This window comes from Puma concolor, chromosome A3 (genome assembly GCF_028749965.1).
Source record: "Puma concolor isolate L17-30 chromosome A3, mPumCon1.1.hap2, whole genome shotgun sequence".
Classification (NCBI taxonomy): Eukaryota; Metazoa; Chordata; class Mammalia; order Carnivora; family Felidae; genus Puma; species Puma concolor.
In genome coordinates this window covers 93,790,184-93,810,800 of record NC_141669.1, presented here as the reverse complement: position 1 = coordinate 93,810,800, position 20,617 = coordinate 93,790,184, and the positions used below count along the sequence as shown (strand labels likewise).

General features: G+C 51.3%; 1 protein-coding gene and 1 long non-coding RNA gene across 3 annotated transcripts; both read right to left on the bottom strand.

The window, feature by feature from the left end:
- Nucleotides 1-1,419: 1,419 nt before the first annotated feature.
- On the bottom strand, nucleotides 1,420-12,531 carry LOC147582604 (uncharacterized). Its single transcript, XR_015249332.1, has 3 exons — nucleotides 12,313-12,531; nucleotides 2,771-2,866; nucleotides 1,420-1,620 (listed from the first exon to the last, which is right to left on the bottom strand). It is a non-coding gene; the product is annotated as an uncharacterized LOC147582604 (long non-coding RNA).
- A 2,554-nt stretch (nucleotides 12,532-15,085) lies between these two features.
- On the bottom strand, nucleotides 15,086-19,478 carry FOXA2 (forkhead box A2). Of its 2 annotated transcripts, XM_086701555.1 has the most exons (3): nucleotides 19,229-19,478; nucleotides 18,114-18,183; nucleotides 15,086-17,111 (listed from the first exon to the last, which is right to left on the bottom strand). In XM_086701555.1, the coding sequence occupies exons 2-3, from the start codon at nucleotides 18,180-18,182 to the stop codon at nucleotides 15,807-15,809; spliced, it is 1,374 nt and encodes a 457-aa protein (XP_086557681.1). In that variant the 5' UTR covers nucleotide 18,183; nucleotides 19,229-19,478; the 3' UTR covers nucleotides 15,086-15,806. The 2 variants fall into 2 exon arrangements, with proteins under 2 accessions (XP_086557681.1, XP_025788086.1); XM_025932301.2 differs by lacking the exon at nucleotides 19,229-19,478 and having other exon boundaries at nucleotides 18,114-18,541.
- Nucleotides 19,479-20,617: the final 1,139 nt, after the last annotated feature.

Below are 20,617 nucleotides of genomic sequence, written 5' to 3'. Positions count from 1 at the left end.
GGCAGCAATTGTGTCAAATGGGTTAATATAATGTGGGATCCATTAGAATCGAACAAGGTATTCAAATGTACTTTATTTCCCCCCACCCCCCACCCCCGAGAAATTCTACAAACTAGAGGTGTGGATTCACACAGCCTAACAGAGAGAAGTTACTTAGTTCTCAATTAAGCCATGGTGTGTTTATTAAAAAGGAACTGTCCGTTCTCTGCCCAAATGACGAAATTCCTTGTTGAAAGCATCACTTAAAAGTTCAAAAGAAGTTATTTGTAGCCCAACCCAGGAATGTGTTTTACTTTCCAATTTACTTACTCTTTTAAAATGGTTAATATTGGCTGTGGACTTGGTAGATCAGGAAAAGCATCAGGGTATCTTTGCACACTGAAATTGTGAAACCAAAGAACATTTTCTCTGTTTTTGTTTTTCTTTAGGGGTAAGGGACAGAGTGAATGGACAGTAGAAAATACACTGGGAGTCTTTCGACTTTGAGGAAAGATAGGCATCCATTTTCAAGGAATTTGAAGAGTGAGAATTCTGGTCCTGAAGAATTTCAATGCCAGCTTTCCTCGAAACTTAAGACTGGTTCAAATAGCAAATACCGAGGTACAATTTATTTACAGTTGTGAGTTTCTTTTTCCTATTGAGTAAGAAAATAATGAAATTAAGGAAGGTGAAGAGGAGGAGGAGGAAGAGGAGGAGGAGGAGGAGGAGGAGGAGGAGGAAGAGACCAAAGAGGAGGATGGGAGATGGGGAGAGGGGAGGAGGGGGAGGAGGAGGAAAGGGAGCAGATTATTAGATATTTTGCTTGACATCACACGAAGTGATTTCACATTAATGAAGATATACCGGATTTCACTAATTCAAATATTACTGTTCTAGATAAAAAGTCATGCCATGCCCCCAAACAGGCCTGAGTTGATATGAGATTTTATAAGGATTTTAGGTCACATAAGAGAACTTTCTGGAAACCTATGTCATGGCTGGGCGTGGAGTTAAATAATGTGCTTAATTCCATGTCTATTTTGAGCTAATTTATGTTTACAACTTTCTCCAATTTTTGCCCGCTTTCTGCAGCTCCTGTACGCACACACAGATGGTTACATTCTCATACTGGGCACCCAGGGAAGGTCACATGCTTTACATCAATGGCAATTAGTTCCCTTTTTAAAATGGAAAATGTCGTTAAGTTCTTGAATAATTCAAGAGTAGAGGTCACAATACAGTGTCCCTTTTGGGGGTCTTTATGGTGCAAATGGCAAAACAAGGCGATCCTATCAGTAAGAGTAGATCTAAGGTTTACAATGTAGCTCTATTTAGTGTGACAGGAAAATTAAATTACACGAGGCACTCATTCATTGTCACCCGTTAACAGGCTTGGGAAAATTGTGGATCCCCAGGGGGCAAATCACTGACAACGTTGGAGGCAAATAAAAATATTTCATTTTAATTGGCTGCTGTTTCCTTTGCTTGGTTTTGAAAATAACAAACATAAACACGCCCCGGACAACTCTCCTTGGAAATAGGATCCCGAATCTCCAAAACACGACCACAACTTATGGGCAGGTTTTAAACTCTGGGGAACATGGGTTGTTTTCTCAGCCATAGTTGAGCTAGTCTTGATCCCTGGAACGGAAATAAAGCTAGTGTTGATCCATGGAAAGGCAATAAAGAGGTAGGCTTCAAATATAAATTGGCTTCCGCTACTCTTCATCCCGCTCCTATCTGGGTTCGTAGGACTGGATTTACTGCATTTCTGCAACAGCCTCTGCCCTTCAAATCTACAAGGGCTGAGCTGGAGGTCCGGAGGGAGGACTGCGTGACGCGGAGGCCACCGGTTGTCTCTGCTCCCCATGGGAGAAAAAGCCAGACCACCCTTGGCCATCCCGGACCTGCCCAGGTGGATGGATGTTCAAACTAGAGGAAGGCAGGCTGGGGAGGGTGGGGAATAAATATCCTCGAGGGTCATCAAATGAGATGAAAGTTTTCCAAGGCCACGCCAGCACAACCTAACCATTGCCGGCATCCCCAGCGTCCCCACAGTCCCTATTAACTCTGTGGGCGCGCCTGCCTGGGTCCGGCTTCCACCCGACCTGGGTCCGGCTGCCACCCTTGACCCCAGGCCGGGTCCGCGCAGAGCGCCGCCAGCGGTTCCACCTGCACTTCCTGCTGCGCCACTAGGGCTCTGCGGGCTCTCTCCGAACGCGGCCGCATTTGGCATCTACTGGAGAACGGCTGGCGCGCTGGTTTTCTCCCAGGCTGGAGAGAAATGGGGGAGGGGCGGGAGAGGACTAAAGTTTGCAGCACCCAGGCGACTGGGGGTGAGATTGGCCCCATCTGATGGGTTGGCCTCTAAGCGTGTGTTTCCTGCGCTTTAGAACTTGGAAAAAGGCAAGAATGACCCGCCCCCGCACGCCCTGCCATCCCTGCTTATTACTTTTCAGACGTCTCACTTCTAAAAAGTAGATTTTTGACACTTCCTCTTTTGGTCTTTCTCCATCAAGACCCTGGGAACTCCTGCGTTAGCGAAGCAAAGTGCCACGTTTCCATATTTCAGGCTTCCCCGACGTGGGAAAGCGCAACGAATGAGCGCGAAGGCTCCGGGGCTTGGCCCGCTACTCCGCAGACCCAGCGGCCCGGTAGCCCCGGCTGCGCCAAGCGTGTGTGGGGCCGGGGCCCCCAGCGCGCCGCCCGCCGCCCGCCGCCCTCCCGGACCAGCGCCAGCAGCCCCCGCAGCGTATAGCTTGGGTGGCTTAGGCTCGGCAGCGGCACTTACAGGGAGAAGAACCTGGCAGCCTGAGGTGTGGGGCTCATTTCGGAATAAGCAAAGCGGTGCCGCTCAGTTTCTGAAGCACGTCCGATTTTAGTGACACTAAGTGAAGGGAGACAATTAATTTCTAAGAAAAAGTTCTATTTCAGTGTGATTGATGCCAAGGAGGAACGATTGATGGCTGAGCCTCAACACATTTCTGGTAGAATTAAAGAACAAATTTCATACGGCGGGGGAGTGTGGGTGGGGGGGAATAGAAGGGGGCAATTTAGGGTTTTTCATTTTCTAAACGCTTCAATTTAAGCAAACACTTGGGGTCTCGAGGCCGCTGTAATTCCAAAGACAATTTTCCATGGTTTTAATTTGATTTGCATTTTTCAACTTTGATAATATTCAATTTCATGGCTGAATACACATGTAAACACTGTTAGGTCGTGTTTTTCGCCCCTTGCACCAAACATCATGTCGCTTGTCTCAGCCATGGGAGGTTACATACACCCTGTGTCCCAATATCTGCGAGTGTCTCCTGAATTATTTTTCAAAATTTAGCACGGCTTTGCCTGGGCTCCAGAGGTAGTGAACTATTACAAAATATCTAAACTACTTCCCAGGTGTGGGGCGATCTGCACAAACGTTGCACAAAGGAAAGAGGTAAATAGAACAAATCCCTCTTCTACATAGGATCTATTCTAACTCAGAAACATTTGAAATATATATTTTAACAGTCTTAATCCAAAAATGATCAATATATTTGCTACCCCCAGAAATGTTTTTAGTGTAAATTTCATAGCCAGAAAGCCAAACCTTGAGAAATACAAAGAAATCATCTTTGTAAGCAGAAATTTAATTAGCATCATTGAGCTATTTTATCAAGTATAAAATTTAGAGGCAGAAATGAAGTGGAATTGCATAATTAGCTTTCATCATAGCCAAGCTGATATTTAACAAAATAGGACTATCGATAACAATGGAGCTAGAATACTGTGAACTGAAGAGTAACACAAGTGGTCGAGGGACCGGCAGTCTGTTATTCTTTCGTTTCCTCAGGACACAGAATAGACCGTACATTGTGCAGAGAAATAGTTGAGCCTCATGAAATATGCAGATGGTTGGCCCAAAATAAATATATCAAAACCCAAAATGCATTTTACCCTCCTTCCCAAATTGTACTAGGAAAAGGGAAGGGGAAAAGAAATGGCATACTTTATTGGTTTGTACCTTGTATAATAAAATAGCAATCTAATTGCAAGAGCTACCCCTTGTTTAAAAAAAAAAAAATTGCTTAATGTGCAAAATGTTGTGGAACTTTCGATACTGTGGAATACATCCCTATCTTAAGTCCTAAGAATTTACACATTACTGTATTTGTTTTCTCCACCCCCCCCCCGATTTTTCTAAGATTGGAGAGGTCATGGACAAAATTAGGGACTTTAAAAAATAAAAGATATTAGAATTTTGGCATCTTGGGAAGAATAGAACCAGGGATTAGATTTGCAAGACTTTTAGAAAGCTTTCTGCTTGAGGCTGGCTAATATTGAAGACCTGTATTTTAAGTTGAGGTGATCTGATTTGAATTTTTTTTTCATATGAAAGGCATTCTAAACAAATAAGAAAAGAATTTCATTTGAAATAGTACCAACTTAGGGGAAAAAAAGTTTCTTAATTTTTAAACACACATCCATTGCAGGCCCGTTGTGTCTAACACCTTCGGGGAAACTGTGCTTTATCATTTGACTCCTTTTTCTAAGAATTATTGAATTTTAAATGATCATTGTTTAGGATTTGCACTAATCTTTTATATTGTGATGACTGGCAATTATGTCTTTCTATTTATTTTACACAAATAGATGGCAGAGTGCGCACGTTCAACACAATCACTTCAGAGCAAACCTGCTCCCGCAGATAGAACTAAATGAAGGGGACCTAATTAAAACAAATGGTCTATTCAGAGAATGGCAAATTGTGGACAATAGGAAGCATCTTTCTCTTTTACTACTAGTAATTGAGGCCTAAATGGGGATCTTGCTAAGAACTGCAGAAGTTTGAGTATCAGAGTAGAGCTTGCCAATTTAATTCACCTTTACCCCCAAAGAGATCTGTATCCAGGACCGTGTTGCCCAGCCCAGAAGCAGCGCCCCAGCATTGCAGACAGGGAATCCACCCCTCACCCTCAATTTTGTGCAGCTGGGTCTGAGCTGCAACAAGCTCATGAAAGACAACCCGGATCTCAGGGAAGCACTGGGGTGGGGGAAAGGAGGCCACAGAGGCCAAGTCCCTGGCAAGTCTTTTAGCCAGGTGGGGGCTTTCAGAGATGGCAGAGTAAGGGGCCCAAAGGCACAACCCTTTCTCAAGAGCTTTCGCTACAGACTTAGGAACTCGGGAGGCTGTGCCTTTTGGGAGAGATGTGAGTTCTTGGAGAAAGGTGTAGCTCTCCCCTACAAAAGATTCAGCTGCTGGAGAGTTAGATGAGGGTGTTCTTAAAGGACCTTGGTCTGACTATCCCTTCCTGATTAACAGGAGCCTGTGGGAGAGGAGGAGTGTATGTGGTGTGTGTGTGCGTGTGTGTGTGTGTGTGTGTGTGTGTGTGTGACAGAGAGAGAGAGAGAGAGAGCGCGCGCGAGAAAGAGAGGGATTCAGCTGAATGTAAGACAGAAATCCCGCAGTTACTTTTGGTTGTTTACTGAGCTACGACAAAATCTAAACAGCGCTTTCCACAATCAATGAAGGGATCGCCTCGGGTTCCAGAGTTGAGCTCCCTAAATGAGTCTGGCATTCTGATAACTTCAGGTTAGCACCTGAGATCAGCTCCTTCCCACTGCTCAATGCTGGCAAGAGATAGGGAAGCATCTTGTTCGCGAGCTCTGGGAAGGGAGAGGCAAGAGGGGGATTTAATTGTTTGGCTGCATGAATCGAAATGTCCTTTTAAAGCAAAGAAATCAAGAGAGATTGGCCTTTAATTGGCAAACTGCTGGTGGGAGGGGAGTGGTCATTAAATGGAGGATGGACAAAATATAGATTGGATGTCTGCCCCTACTTGTCCCCATAAACAGCCGGAAGATTGGATGACTGCCCTTTTCGAGCAGTCTCTAGGAAGCTCAGCACTCAACCTGAGAGTGGGTAACTGTCATTCTGGATGCATCGTCCCCACCTCAACCTAACATCGCAATTGTCCAGTTTGGAGTGAAAAGTATGGTTTAATCTAGAACTTTGTGTACTTCCAAGAGTCAGTTATTCCCATGCCCTACACATCATTTTGTGTGGCACTGGCCTTAGAATCCAGTTGTCCAGAGCCTCCCCACAAATCCCGAAATGGAAGATGCTAAGTATACAGGAAACCCCACACCACTAAAAACCATGGACACCCAGGGAACTTATCTTTCAGTAAGTGGAAAAGAAAAGGAGGCCTCCAGTCCAAGCCTGTGTCCAGCCTGTTCATTCCACATTGTGTCCCCAGGGCCTGGCACAAGCAGGTATCAGCCAGCGTTCCCTGCACATCCATGTACCATGCTCAGCTCAGACGTGAAACTTGGCTGGGGTGTGCTCTCCTCTCAGACTGCAGGCCTGCTGAGTGCTGGGTCACATCCTATCCTCCCTCTGTGACAGAAGCAAGCTGGTCCTCCTGGGCCAGCACCCGTCCAGTGGCAAACCTCTGAGGCAGGTGTTTATCTGGATCTGAATTTGTGTATATGTGGACAGCGGGGGCAGGGTGGGGGGAGGAATGCTGTGGGGGCTGGGGCCTTTTGCTGTTCTTGCAGCTGGTGCTGGCGTGAGGGCAGCCCTGAAGCCCAGCTGTGGGCGGTGCGTGCATTCCAGCTGTGCTGTCACCTGTGCGGTTAGGCCACCAGGTGTGGGTCAGAGGGAGGTCAGAAGCAGGAGTCTCTCAGAACATTCCTGGCCTCTGCTCCAGAATTCTCAGTAAGGAATACGGCTGGCAGGCTACACCTCAAGAAATAATTGGGCTATGTGCATTATTTAAGCCCGGATGCCAGGTCATTGTTTCTGCCCCTGACATTTTTTCCCCCTCTTCCCCGGCATTTTCTCTTTTTAATCACAGGCTGCTGATTCTCTCCCTCTCTCTTCCCCTCCAGCATTAGCCAGCTGGCTACAGCAGCTTCAATGGTGGTGCAGTTGTGGTCCAGTTCTGATTGAACCTCTGGCCAGCTTTGAGAAACCATCGTCACATAGGAATACACTGTGTTGCTCCAGAAGAGAAAATAAGAATCCAGCCTGATCCCAGACATAATGCATCCTAATCCCTTCTAGGATAGCAGGTGGAGTCTCTGCCATCCTTCTTCCTGAGATCTTCCTGTTTCTTATCACCTTTCTCCTAACATTCAGCCTCCCCTCTACCAACAACAGCCCACAGTGAAAAGTTGGGGGTTGTGGAGAAGCAGGTTTCCTACTGCATTTGAATCAAAGAGGTCTGTGCCCCCCCCCACCCCGCCATAGGAGGCCAAAAGAAGTTGAAAAAAACATAGAGTTGCAAGACTTGAGTTCAGTGGTGAGCTCTGAAATCTGAGCAGTTCCCTAACGTCTCTCTGCCCCAGGTCCATCTCCCATAAATTCTGTCATCTACCAGTGGGATGTGGGGAAGCTTAAATGAAGTCATGTTTATGAAGACACCTAGCACATTGTCTGGCACATGTGGGACCCTACTCAATGGTGGTTGACGTGAATACAATTGTGATAAAGAAAAGAGAGGTAGGGACTTGGGGGGGGGCAGCGGGAGATGAGAAACACCAAGAAGGTAGAATGAAAGTCAAAAGTTTTGCCAAAAAAATGGACTCTTCTGCATAGAGGATGCATTTCCTCAGCTAACAAGCAGTTGAAGTTACAACTTCTGTATGTGAACAGCTCGGTTCAATGTAATAGAGAATTGCAGACTAAATGAAAAATATATAATGGATTGGTCTTTTTTTGTTTTAAATTCCTTAGATTAGGCTTTAGAAGACAAAGCAAGCAGAAAGTTTGAGCAGATGGTTGCATATTTTTGTACCAGGGGGGTCCACATATTACATCCTGATTTGTCTCCATATAGAAGTTCTTATGATCCAGGTCCTGCCCTAGCTGACATGTCACCCTGTTCCCTCATGGGAAATGACACATAATCATCCTCTGCCCTTCCCAGTACTCCAGCCACCCACTTCATGCCTTAACTCTTCTCAAGCCTTCTCCAGACACTTCTCAGTATTATGTTTCCTCTTCCAATAATATGCTCTTAACATCCATGTCTTCAAATTAGGAATGTGTGTCCTTTTTCACATGAGCAAAATTTTCCCAACAAAATCCACTGTATAATTACTTGTGCTTTGTGAAAAAAAGAACAGCTAATGAACTGAGATCGTCTTTCTAATGAAATAACAAAGTCAAAACACACACACAATCTTATTTTGATTTGCTGGGGTCATTACCAACCCTGGTCCAAAAACCTTCCTGCTTACTCTTGAACTTTGTGGTTTTACTCTTTTCAGATAAACGAAACAATGGAAGAGCTGATTTACCTGTGAAGGAAGTCTGGTCCTCAACCACTTAAGCAAGCAGAAGCAGAACCCATTCTGCAAGGGGAACTAAACCACAGCAAAGGATCTCTCATTCCGAGGTTCTAACGGCATTGTACTCGAGCATTTCTTTGTCACCCATGTCGGTGATGCTGAAATTTTCCCTCTCAGTTAATTTGATATGTTAAAGTTAAATAAATATGATGTTGCTCGAATGATGTCCTGACATCAGAGGGAATATTACTGCCTCTAATTAGCTTCAAGAGAGGAGTAAACCCCAGGCAGTTACTCTAATGAGAATGTGAGACCTCTAGTTTGGGATGAATGAAAGCAACTTAATTTGTATTGCTTCTTTTAGCATTCCCAGCTATCAGTTGTGTTATCTGACAGTAAAATATCCCTCCTTCTTTGGTGGTGGTGGGAGGGGGGATAGAAAAAGAAGGAGTAGGAGGGGCAAAAGAGGAAGAGGCAGGAGGAGGGGAAGAGTGTAAAGGGTAAGTAGTCAATGCCTTTTAATGGGAACCTGGTGAGGAGGACGGGGCATGTGTGACAGTGACATCTGACCAGTCCACATCTTGCTGGCAATGAGCTCAGAAATCTCAGGAACAATCACTGATGTGAAAAATAGGCATGCTGTTGTGAGGATGTGCTGCTCTTTCCACCTGTGCAGGAGAGGGACTTGGGGGGCCGCTTCTGCAGAGGATATACAAAGAATCTGGAATAAGCCCAAAGGGTGCAGGGGCTGAGGGGGAGGGGAGAAGAGGAATCACCTCCAATCTGGCAATAGGGACCAGGATGGAATGACAGCTTGTAAAATAAGCCTCCATCAGTCTCCCAGGAGACAGCCGGCCTCAACTTGGGTGTTCCCCGCTTGTTAGCCTCAATCATAATTGGTCTCTCCTCCCATCCCACGTTGTTGGTTTTCTGTGTGTGGCTTTTGGTGTGAGCGTGTTAGGTCATCAACAAATACAATGGCGGGAGGGGGCAAGGGGGGACACACATGATTGTTTTAAAGAAGAAAGGAGAAAAAGGATAAGAGAGTGGGCAGGAAGGCTGTGAACAGAATGGGGAAGATGCCCCAGGATTTAGGCTTCCGAGGCAACCCCTGGAGAGCTCCGGGGTAGGGCGCTCCCTGGGAGTTTTGTCAAAGGGAGAAGAAACCAAGCTTGCCTGGAGGTGGGGACCCCGCTGAGCTCCAGTGGGGACATATATCTATTCCGTGTAATTTGTGTTTGCTTGTCTCTGGAGGTGCCTGCAACTTCCTGCCCATATCCGGTGAATCTCATCAAAAAGGAATTTTTCAAAAAATTCCAATCTTTGTGGAATGCTCTAGAAAGGCTGTAGGTCTGAAGTCAAAGGCCTAAAGCACAGCCCAGGGTCCTCTGGGGGCAACCAGGCACACAGGCACGTTCCAATCACCCTTTCTCCATCTCTCTATATGTTTAAAAATTTTCTCCCACTCTCCTCATGATTTCTTCCCCCTCCACCCCTCATGTCTTCTATTCTCTTCTTAGAGGCAAACCATTCCTGGGAGTTGAGGTTATGAGAAACTTGTGATCTGTAAAGCTGAGAGTGGTGCAGATACAGCACATGGTTTTTGCTCCAAGGAGGCATGTAAGGTTCTGAAACCTTGACAATTTATTTACTGTAAAACAAAAACAAACAAACAAAAAACACCTTTGATGGGGGGGAGGATAGGGAGCAGCAGAAACGTAATGAAATCAGTAGCAAACTTTGGGGAAATTTTCTCTTCTGTTTTCGTTTTCGTTTTAATTTCACTCCACCACCCCTTGGCTGGCCATGGTGCTGTGGCCAAGGCCGGTCTCCACAGTGTCCCTGACCCAGCAAAGGCATTTGGGGTCTGAAATCAAGCTCTTGTGCTACGACAGGGACAGCAAATTTGGGATGGTGGCTCTAAGGCGTGTGTGTTGGGCGCCTCTTCTGGGCGGCAGGACTTGGTACCTACAAGTCCGTGGGCATCAACCGGCACCCACTGTTCTGTGATGTCAGGCCCATGGTGGGTGGGGGGTCCTATTACCTCTTGCAGGGTGAAGATGCACTGCCTGAAAAGGTCCTGACGCTTTCTCCGGACGGTTCTGGTTTATACATTCCAGAAGACTTGTCCCGGCGCACCGGCCTTCAAAGCGGGCAGCCAGTACTTGGTCCAGGCCCCTGATGCTTAGAAGGATGCGCTAGAAAACTAGTTACCCCGAGGTGCCTCCAGGAACCTTCTTGAGCAAACACCTGCCCCGTGCCCTATTAAGCCTCATCTTTCGCTTCTCCTCGCCCCACCCCCACATTAAAAGGCCCCCAAAACACTGAGGACCGGCTTTTCCTTATAAAGCCGGGAGAAGGCGGGCGATAAAGATCAGGCGTTTAAATTGGCCATTTGGAAGATTACATCTCTTCAACTAAGGTCTTTCTTTCAAAACTCGCACTGAATCGAGGGCCGTGGCTACTCCGCACCCGGCTCTTCAAGGCCGGGCACTTTTTCATTCGGCCGTGAGTGGGCTGGGCTGGGTGACCGGGCGCCATCAAAGGCCCGAGGGAAGGCCGTGGGGCGACACTCGTCTAATGACAAGTAATTGACGGATTCGAGGCCGCGCATTACCAGCGGAACGGGGAGGCATTAATTATTTAAAAACGATTAGCCTAGCCGTGTGTCCTGCAGGCGTTCCATCTTGTTTAGGGAAGATAACTAGCCGCCAGCCGGAACCGCGGCTTGGAGGGCAGCGGGTGCGCTCCCCAAGCGGCCTCCGGTGCGAGGACAAAGGTGCGCGGTCCCGGACGCCAGGGAAGGCGGGGAGGGGGGCATGGTCCCCACACAGAGGTGCCCACATAACTGACCCTGCCAGTTACAGGGATCGATTCCGATTTCTGCCCCTTGGGTCCCGGGATCTGGTGACTGCGGGGAGGACGGAAAGAGCGCTTGTCTCCCCGCCTGGTGAAATACCTAGAAGTCTGCGCGGGCTTCAAACAAGGCGGGATGTCTAGCCCTTTAAAGTAAACACCTCCAGGGGAATGCTAATTTCAGGGGACACCTGGAAGATCCCAGAAGAAACACGCCTTCTCAGTACCCCATGCCCTGGCCTCGATACCCGACGATCCTGCAGTTACAACTGGCAGCTTTGGAACTTCTAGTTTTCCAAGCTGGTGCCTTCCCACAGGCGGGAGAAAGATGCAATTGGTTCTGTGTGGTCCTCCAAACTCCTCTCCTCCCGCACCGCAGCGCGCCCCTACCCGGGGCCAGCCTCTGGGAGAATGAGGATTAATTGCCCGGCGGCGCGTTTCTCTCTCCACCCTTCCCCCGCTGGGCCCCGCTTGTAACCCCCGAGGCTCCCGAAACTGTCTGCAGCCGTGCGCTTCTGTGCGTAAAGGGCACCCGCCGCTTCTTGCAGCGAGAACGAAAATATACTCCTTTCTCGGGGAAGGCCCTGTCCCAATCCTGCTGCCTCGAGGCGTTGACCCCAATGCTGCCCGGTCTGTGGGTTTCTAGGGAAACGCCTAGACCAGACTAGAACCCCTGCGCGCCGGGGAAGGCGGGGAGGGCTTCGCCACTCTCGGGCCTCTGCCGATGCAGCCACGGGATACCAGCATGCCGTTTTCCGCTGCCTCCACCCCTGACTCTGGGGCCAAGGGCGTTCCCCCATCCCCTACCCCCTCACTGTCCTTGGGAAACGCGCGTCCGTCGGATCGAGCCCTCACCCCGGATGGGCTGCAGGAGCCTGTAGTGGCTTCCGGTAGCTTCGGGGCCCCAACCCAACTCTATGTGCTCAGAGCCCAGATTGAGTCTGTTTGCAGCTCTTTGCCCCGTCGTCCACCCACACCGTGTATTCTCAGAAATCCCCGCACGAATAGGCCACCTTCCAAACTCCAGGGTCTTCACCGACTTAGCTTCTCATTCTCTACCTCCCCACCCCCAACCCCTAGCGTCGGGGCCCTTGGAAAGGAAAGGGGCTGGCTGGGGGAGGGGAGGCGCGCGGAGGGGAATGGGGGGCGGACGCTGCCCAGGGGACCCGGGCGCGGCCCCCGAGTGGGCGCGCTCCCTACCTGTGGTGCGGCGGGCTGGCGGGCGGCGGAGCGTCCAGCGCTCGAAGGGAGGTGGCCGACTGCTCTGAGCCGAGGCATCTCCGCATTTATTTGAGCTCAAACCGAGCGACTGTTGACTTTAGCACACAAAGCAAAGATTTCACTGCCCGCTAGTTTAAAAATGAATATTTTACCAAGATATCGATCAGCGTTATAAAATTCAGTTAAGTACAATGGGATCCTAGCAAAAAAAAAAAAAAAAAAAGAATAATAAAGGAGGGGGAGGCAATATAATATCTGTGCAAATTTGCTGAAGTGTGACGTGGCATGGAAAGTTTACCCTCCTGGAATTCGGATCTAGAATGTTTTTTTCGGTTGTTTACTGACTTTGTTTATTCACAGATCACGGTTGCTTAAACCGGCGCGCGGATGGCGCAGGGAAAAGGAAGAAAAAGAGGGAGGCAAAAAGAAACGCCGCACCCTACTATACTTAGAGTTGGGGAAAGCGGGCGGAGGTCACTGTGTGAGCTAGCGAGCCTGGAGCCCGGCTGGGGGAGGGGTCTGAAGAGGGGTGGGGGGGTGTGTGAAAGACCCAAGTAGCGCAGAAAAGCCTCCGAAAGCGCCCGCTCCCCGACATCCTTTTTATGTATTCGGACAGAACTATATCTTATCGGCCGGGATCAGTGGAGGGGGGAGCGCTAAGTAGTTTAAAACGACCCTCGCACAATGGGCGTGCGATACGAAACATAGCAGGTTAGGGCAGCGCTTTCAGCCTCCATTGTCCCCCACTCGGCCCCCGGCCCTGCCTCTGGGCTCCTTCGCCACGGGAGCCTTTTATGTGATAATGAAACACATTTCAGGCCGAGCTCACGACGTGTGTGTCCTTGCCAGGGGGAGAGACGGGCCTGATTGCTGGCTGCGGCCTCCGGATCCCCCCCCACCCCGCCCCAATTTCTCTTCCTTGTGTTCCTCGGGACAATGTGGCATGTTAAAAAGGGATTTGGAGACGGGGGGGGGGGGGGGGGGTGCAAGGGGAGGGCAAACCCACCTCAAGCGCGTGGGAAGGCCAGAGTTTGAGGGAACAGAGACCCCTGCAAGGTGGCAGAGGGCAAAGGGAGGTGGTGGTGGTGGGGGGGGACCTCAGGGTTGGGGCGAACCTGGGACATTCCACGTTTGGATGGTCAACAAGACCAAAAAATTGGTCCCTGAAAACAGGGCCCTGGGCTATAAAACTTTGAGACAAAAAGTCCCTACTTCAGAAGCCAGCGGAGAGTAATCACCCACCCACCGTAAGCTAGCTGTGCCTGGTATGTCCCTAAGTCTGCAGGGGACACTGGATCCTGCCTTCGCTTGGCCAGTTTGTAGGTGGGCACATGCCCCAGGCAAAGCCAAAGCCGGGTCCCCTTTGAGCCCCCCAGGCCGCGTTTAGCCTGTGGGGCTTCCACTTGGGTTGGCTGCTTATTTAGGGCCATCTGTGGGGAGATACAGCAATATTTGTAGGAATTTATTCTGGGCCTTTCTTTATACTTTTGGATTTTCTTTTAAGGCTCACAAAACACCTCTTCATCCCCTTGGCTCTGTAATCCTGGCTTGCCATGTTGGGCTAACTGGATGCTGTCCAAAGGCGTGGGTTTTTTGGGAAGGAAGGAGGGGTAAGCACATCTGCAAACCCTGGGATCTCACCACTGGCCAGTATCGTTTGACAAGCGGCGCAAGATATCCCACCCCCCTTACCTGAGAGTCATCCCCCAAAATACCTTATTTTAAAAGGGAGATTTGGACCATTATCCGGAGAGATTCCTGTAAACACCAATATCAGGAGAAAGTCTGTTTCTCCAGATGAGGTGCCAGAAGGGGTGGTCCCAGAGGCCTCACTGCTCTCATGCTACAGCTAAGTCTACCAAGGCCATGCAGAACACCTAAGTGAAGAAGAAGGGTGGGATAGGGTCCTGGTGTGTAGACAGAAGCTTGAGGCCGTAGGATCCAGGCAGTTCCAATTCCATAGGAGGGTAAAAGGGGTGCTAGAGACACAGAGATGAAAGAGCTGAGCCAGGAATTTGCAAATCCAATCTGGGTTCACTGACTTGAAGGGAGGCCTAAGATTGGAAATACAGTAAAAACATGTAAAATCTCGGCCTCTCCCCAGAGAAGTCAGCTCGCTGGGGCCGAACAGACATCAGCATTGCATCTTCACGTGGCCTTGATGGGAAATTAAGATATGTAGTTTTGTCCTGAGTTTAAAGATACAGCTGCATCAAACACAGGGAATGGTCCACCTGAGATCTTTGTGTTTCATTGTGTGTAAAGATAAACTCAAAATTCCAAAACTAATCATAAACAATATTGAGTTCTATTTCCTGATGTGCTTGCTGAAGTGTTTAGGGGTAAGTGCACTGATGTCTGAAATTTACTTTGAAATGCGTCTAGGTCTATGGCCATAACACCCTGAACGGTGCCTGATCTCCTCTGAAATGCATTTAGAAAAAATAATCTGAATGGACCAGTCGAGGTGTAGATAGCTGAACAGATATGTGATATAACAAGTACAGCGAGACAATAGGATCTGGGCAATGGGTACGTGTGTGTTTTCTGTCTGTCCAACTTCAGCATGTCTGAAAGTTTTAATAATAAAATGTTGTTAAAACAGCAACCACCATGGCCCCTCCCTTCACCAAAATAAAATAAAACCTGCAACCAGTCAGGATCTCTTTCCCCCTATTTTTAAATAATTTCTGGACCTGTTTAGTTTTTAAGTCAGGCAAAGGGAAAAAAAATTTTTTGAAGATTCAAAGGGTAAAACTGGCAATAACACTTTAATATAGATTTGTGGAACTCTGGCCCTTCCAGCCAGAACACACATTTATAAGCCATAAATAAAACACGCAGAAACCATAAATTAATCAGACCCGAGACCTGGATTTCACCGTGTCAAGAATGGGAATGCATTTTTTTCTTGGTCATTTACAACAGACCCTTACATCATTTTTTTTTTCCTTTTTGAACAATAATACAACTTTGCTTCTCTGTTAAAACTACATGGTTTTACACTGAGTCACTCACAAAAGTTTGTGGGATTTTTTTTGTTTTTGTTTTTGTTTTTTTTTTTTTGTTTGTTTTTTAATCAAGTAAGACTTCCCTGCAACAGCAGCAATGGATGAATAAAGACAACAACAACAACAAAAAATCAGAACTTGCAAATGCTTAAAGAAGCAGGTGTCTACACAGTAGTGGAAACCGGAGGCTCTTTTCACTTTTCTTTCTCTTTTTTCCCCCTCTTTTTTGACTCTTTATCATTTTGCCTTCCCTTCTTATATAGAATAATAGGTATCAGTGTGGCCCATCTGTTTGGGAGGGAAGAGCTGTTTGGGAGGGAAGGTGAGGGGAGACTGCTGTCCTTGGGATGGGGAGTAATGGATTTCTTCTCCCTTGGCTCTCTCCAACACCCCTTCCTCAAATTCTCCCCACTTTCTCTCTCTCTTGTCCTTGTCCCCGGCTAGCCGGCTGCAGCCTTCTTCTTAAGAAGAGTTCATTATGGGCCTGGAGTACACCCCCTGGTAGTAGGAGGTATCTGCGGCCAGGGGCGAGGCATCCAGGCCCGCTTTGTTCGTGACCGGACCCATGGCCAGGCTACCCGGCATAGGGGAACCGTAGCCAGGGTAGTGCATCACCTGTTCGTAGGCTTTGAGGTCCATTTTGTGGGGCTGGTGGTGATGGTGGCTGTGGTGGTGCTGCTGCTCCGAGGACATGAGGTTGTTGATGGAGAAGGGGTGGTTGAAGGCGTAGTGGTGCTCCGGCTTTAGATGGGCTTCGGGCGGAAGGCCTGGGTGATGGGGAGGACCCAGCAGGTGGGCCGCCGCCTGCTGCTGCTGCCCGGGCGAGGGCGCCGGTTCCGGGGGGCTCAGGGCCGCAGCCGGCGTCCCCTTCAGCTCCCCCAAGGCCCCTCGCTTGTGCTCCTGGCACGGGGAGGCGCTCGAGTGGGGCGACTCGGTGCCCGCCGGAGTCTCGGAGGCCGGCCCGGCGGCCTCCCCGAGCTGACCCTGCGAGGTCTGGGCCCCGGAGGCCGCCTTCTTGCCGCCTCCTGTGGCGCCTGCGGCTTCCTTCAGGGCCAGCTGCTTCTCGCACTTGAAGCGCTTCTGGCGGCGCAGGTAGCAGCCGTTTTCGAACATGTTGCCCGAGTCAGGGTGGAGGGTCCAGAAGGAGCCCTTGCCGGGCTTGTCGGGCGAGCGGGGCACCTTGAGGAAGCAGTCGTTGAAGGACAGCGAGTGGCGGATAGAGTTCTGCCAGCGCTGCTGGTTCTGCCGGTAGAAGGGGAAAAGGTCCATGATCCACTGGTAGATCTCGCTCAGCGTCAGCATCTTGTTGGGGCTCTGCTGGATGGCCATGGTGATGAGCGAGATGTAGGAGTAGGGCGGCTTGGCGTGCGTGTAGCTGCGCCGGTACGTCTTGGGGTCGCGCGCGCGGCTCAGGCCCGCCTGCCCGTACATGGGGCTCATGGAGTTCATGTTGGCGTAAGGGGTCAGGCCGCCCATGGCTCCGGCCGCCTGCCCCCCGAGCGGGCTCAGACTGGGACTCAGGTGCGGCCCCATGCCCGCCACGCCGGCCGCCCCGGCCGAGCCGCCCATGCTAGCCATGGCGCCCGCCCCGGGGGACATACCGGCCAGGGACGGGCTCATGCCCGCGCCCACATACGACGACATGTTCATGGAGCCGGCACTCATGTTGCCCGAGCCGCTGCCCATGGCGGCCGCGGACATGCTCATGTACGTGTTCATGCCGTTCATCCCCAGGCCGGCGTTCATGTTGCTCACCGAGGAGTAGCCCTGCGGACACAGCCCGAGGAGGGAGGCGCACAGCGTTAGCACCGCGGCTTGAGCGTGCCCTGACCTCCCACCCACCGGGCCAGCCCAGGCCCCCGCCTCCGGGGAGGCCTCTGGGGAGTCCTTCCCTTGCCCGGTCCCGGCCCCAAACACCCAGTGCGTTTCACTCGGAGCGCGCCGGGATCGCCCTCGAGAAGGTGGCGGGCAGGCTGCTGCTGTTTGCGTGTGGCGGGATCCTAGCCCTTCTACGCCTTGCTCAGATTCTAAGACAAGGGTCCCCTGGAGCACCCCTAGCCCAGGCTCCCCAAATGCATCTCCTCTCCCCAACTCTCCAGCCAGCATACCGAACCGGCGCCGCGGTCTCGGACGCCACCTCCGACCCTAGCGAACAACCTGTGGGTCACAGCCTAGAACGCCCCAGCGGCCTCAAGCGGAGTTTGTCCCAGGGTTCATCCTTCCTCCCGGGATCCCATCCTTGGCCTCAGGGGAACCGAAACCCAGTGCCTGCGCAGAGTTTGGGGCCAGCTGGAGGCACTGAGTGGAGGGACAGGGAGGAGACCGAGAACTGAAGTACACGCGGCTAAGCTTTGCAGCCACAAACTTTCGTTCTCTTTGTCCCTAGTCTTTGAATCTGCCTCTACCTCAACCCCCAATTCCTGCCAACCTTCTCCTCTTCAGCTCCCCACCCCCTCGCCGGCCGACCTCCCACCCCTCCCCAGCCGCGCGCTGCCAAACATAACTCTGTTAGGATAGTGCGTGGCTCGGCCACGAAGAGGATTTGGAGGCGCCGCAAGTCAATATTTGATCACAAAGTTAATATTATCTCAAGGCTAACAGTGTGTCGTATAAAAAAGAGACCCATTTGAGTCGAAGGAGGGTGGAAAAGGCAGCTGCCCAGAGCGGCTGGGGGTGGGGGGCGGGTGCCGGCAAAGGAAGCTGTCCTGAGGTTGGTGAACTGAGCGAACTCCGCCACCCCACTTCCCCCTGGAAAAGGCGAGTGCCTACCTCGGGCTCGGCATAGTAGCTGCTCCAGTCAGACGGCTCGTGCCCTTCCATCTTCACCGCTCCCAGCATACTGGAAGCCGAGTGCATGGCAGTTTAAAATTTAACAGCCACAACAAACGATCAGCAATCACCCCCCACCCCCACCCTCTTTAAAAAAAAAAAAAAAAAAGCTAAGGCACCGTCCCCTCCCTCCCTCTCTCGCGCTCCCTCTCTCCGGCTCCACTCCCTCTCTTTTCCTTGGCCGGCCGGAGGCGGTAGTTGGAATGGGCGGGAGGGGTAAGCCTCAGGAGGAGGGGGCCGAGGATGGGAGGAGGTCCGGATCGGAGCCCCGCTGCAGGGAGCGCCTGCCGCCCGCCGCCGCCGCGCTCGCGGGCTGCCGGGCGGAGGCCGAGGTTGGCAGTGCCGAGCTGCCCAGAGGCGGCGGGAAGCGCGAGGCGCGGGGGCGAGTGGGGGGGGGGGTGGAGAGAGGGAGGAGGAGGAAGAGAGGAGGAGGAGGAGGAGGAGGTGGAGGAGGAGGAGGAGGAGGAGGAGGAGGAGGAGGAGGAGGAGGAGGAGGTGTGGACCGCGGAGCGGACAAGTGCCGCAGTGACGTGGGCGGCTGGTGATATAGCGCGGCGCGCCGGCGCGGGCCTCCAATCCCCAGACCCGGGGCAGCCCATTTGAATAATCAGCTCACACCTAGGTGAGAGGGAGACTCCGCCGGCGCCGGCACCTGCCCCTCGGCGCCCGGCGCCCGCCCCACTGCAGCCGCGCCCCGCACCGGTACAGGGCTAGGCGAGCGGGCGAGTGGGCGCACAGACTCTCTACTCCAGCCCCCTTTTCCCCCCGAGCCCTCGGGAAGTGCCCGTGGGAGGAGGGACCTGGGAGGAAGCCAACCCGGAGCGGCCCAGCGCTCTGACCCCCGCCGGGTCCCATAGAGCCCGGCTCCTGTTGCGCCTGTCGAAGGGCGCGCCGGGCTTCAGCGCCCCATTGCCCCTCTGCAGAGCCTTAGAATTGCCGCATTTACTCATCTCGGGTTTCTTCGCTCTCAGTGTTCCATTCCCTGTCAAAACGACAAGACGGTGACAGAGCCAATTTGCAAAGCGCTGTCGTATTTAGAAAAACTGTGTACACACCTTGAACTCGCCTGCCGCTGCTCCTGGGAGGCCCCTCCCTGTTACAGTTAAGACTTGGAGCGGCTCCGGAAGGCGCGCGGGGTGCGCCTGGTCCGGCCGCCTCGGCTTTTGCCTCTTCGGAGCCCAGCCTCCGGCGACAGACAGAGGGGCGGCTGGCGGACAAGAGCACTGTCGGATCGCCGAGCGCAGGGCGCACGCGGCCCCGCCAACTTCAGTCGACGGTTGGGTGACTGCTATTTGTCTCTGACATTCAGGACGCCGTGTTTCAAGGTTACTTTGCAGTCGCAACCGAGGTGCCCACAGCATTTCGTAACTAAAACAAACAGGGCAGGAGGTTGAGGTTGAGGCGGGAGGAGAGAGGGGAATAAAGGAATCAATAATGGGACACATGGAATTTACTTCAGGGAGGGTCTCTGTTTTCTCGAAGGGCTGTTTTATAAGAATTAGACGCCTCAAAACCATATACTTGCTTTTTATTTTTCCTCCAGCTTCTGGGTTCAGATTATCATCTGTCCAGGGCCAGCCACCAACACCCCAGTGAGCCCAGATTGCAGGGGTTGTTATTACAGGTGTTTGATGTGGACTTCTTTTCTTGGTTCTGAAAACAGGCTGGGCCATGAGGATCCAATCCTGTGCCCCCCACATTAAAGGTAAAGAACAAATAGGAAATAGTGGTTATCTGGCCTACCTGTCCAGAGTGATGGGTAATGGTGTCAGAAGACAGGGGCGAGGTGGCAGGCACAGAGCTGAGCACTGAAAATGGAAGGGCTGGGTGAGTGTCAGGCTAGAAGGCCAGCAAGGAAGGACAGTCTGTGTAGGGAAGCCACTCCTTCCCTCTACCCAGGTAATTTAGGCCTGCATAGCTTTGAACCAGATACAACTGAGGGCAGCACCTTTTGTGCTGAACTATGCAAATGGTTTTACCAATTTATAGTGAGAGGGTTAATGAACCCACTGAGCGACTGTAGGGGCTGGGGGACAGGCAGGATACCCCAAAGCCAAAGTCTGCATTGCTTTGAAAGCCCTGAGCAGCGCTAAGGGATACCGGGAGGGGCAGGCTGGCCCAGTGCATCAGGGAAGTGTGTCATGGGGTGTATGCACATTTAGTGTAGGTGTGCAGTGGGGAGCCAAAGGGACCAGATCCCCAGCATTTCTCACCGGGTCTCAGAGCATGAGGGAGCAATGTGACCGTTCTGCCCAAAGCTTGGGAAAGAGGGGTGCACACTGGCACTCAAAAGATAAGTTATTTGTTTTTTCAAAGCTTTCTGCATGGGCTCAGGGCAGAAATGCAGGCGCGCACACACACGCACACGCACGCACATGCACACACACACACATCCCAAAACACAGTCAACCCCACTCCCCACAGGGCGCTTCTCATGTCCAATA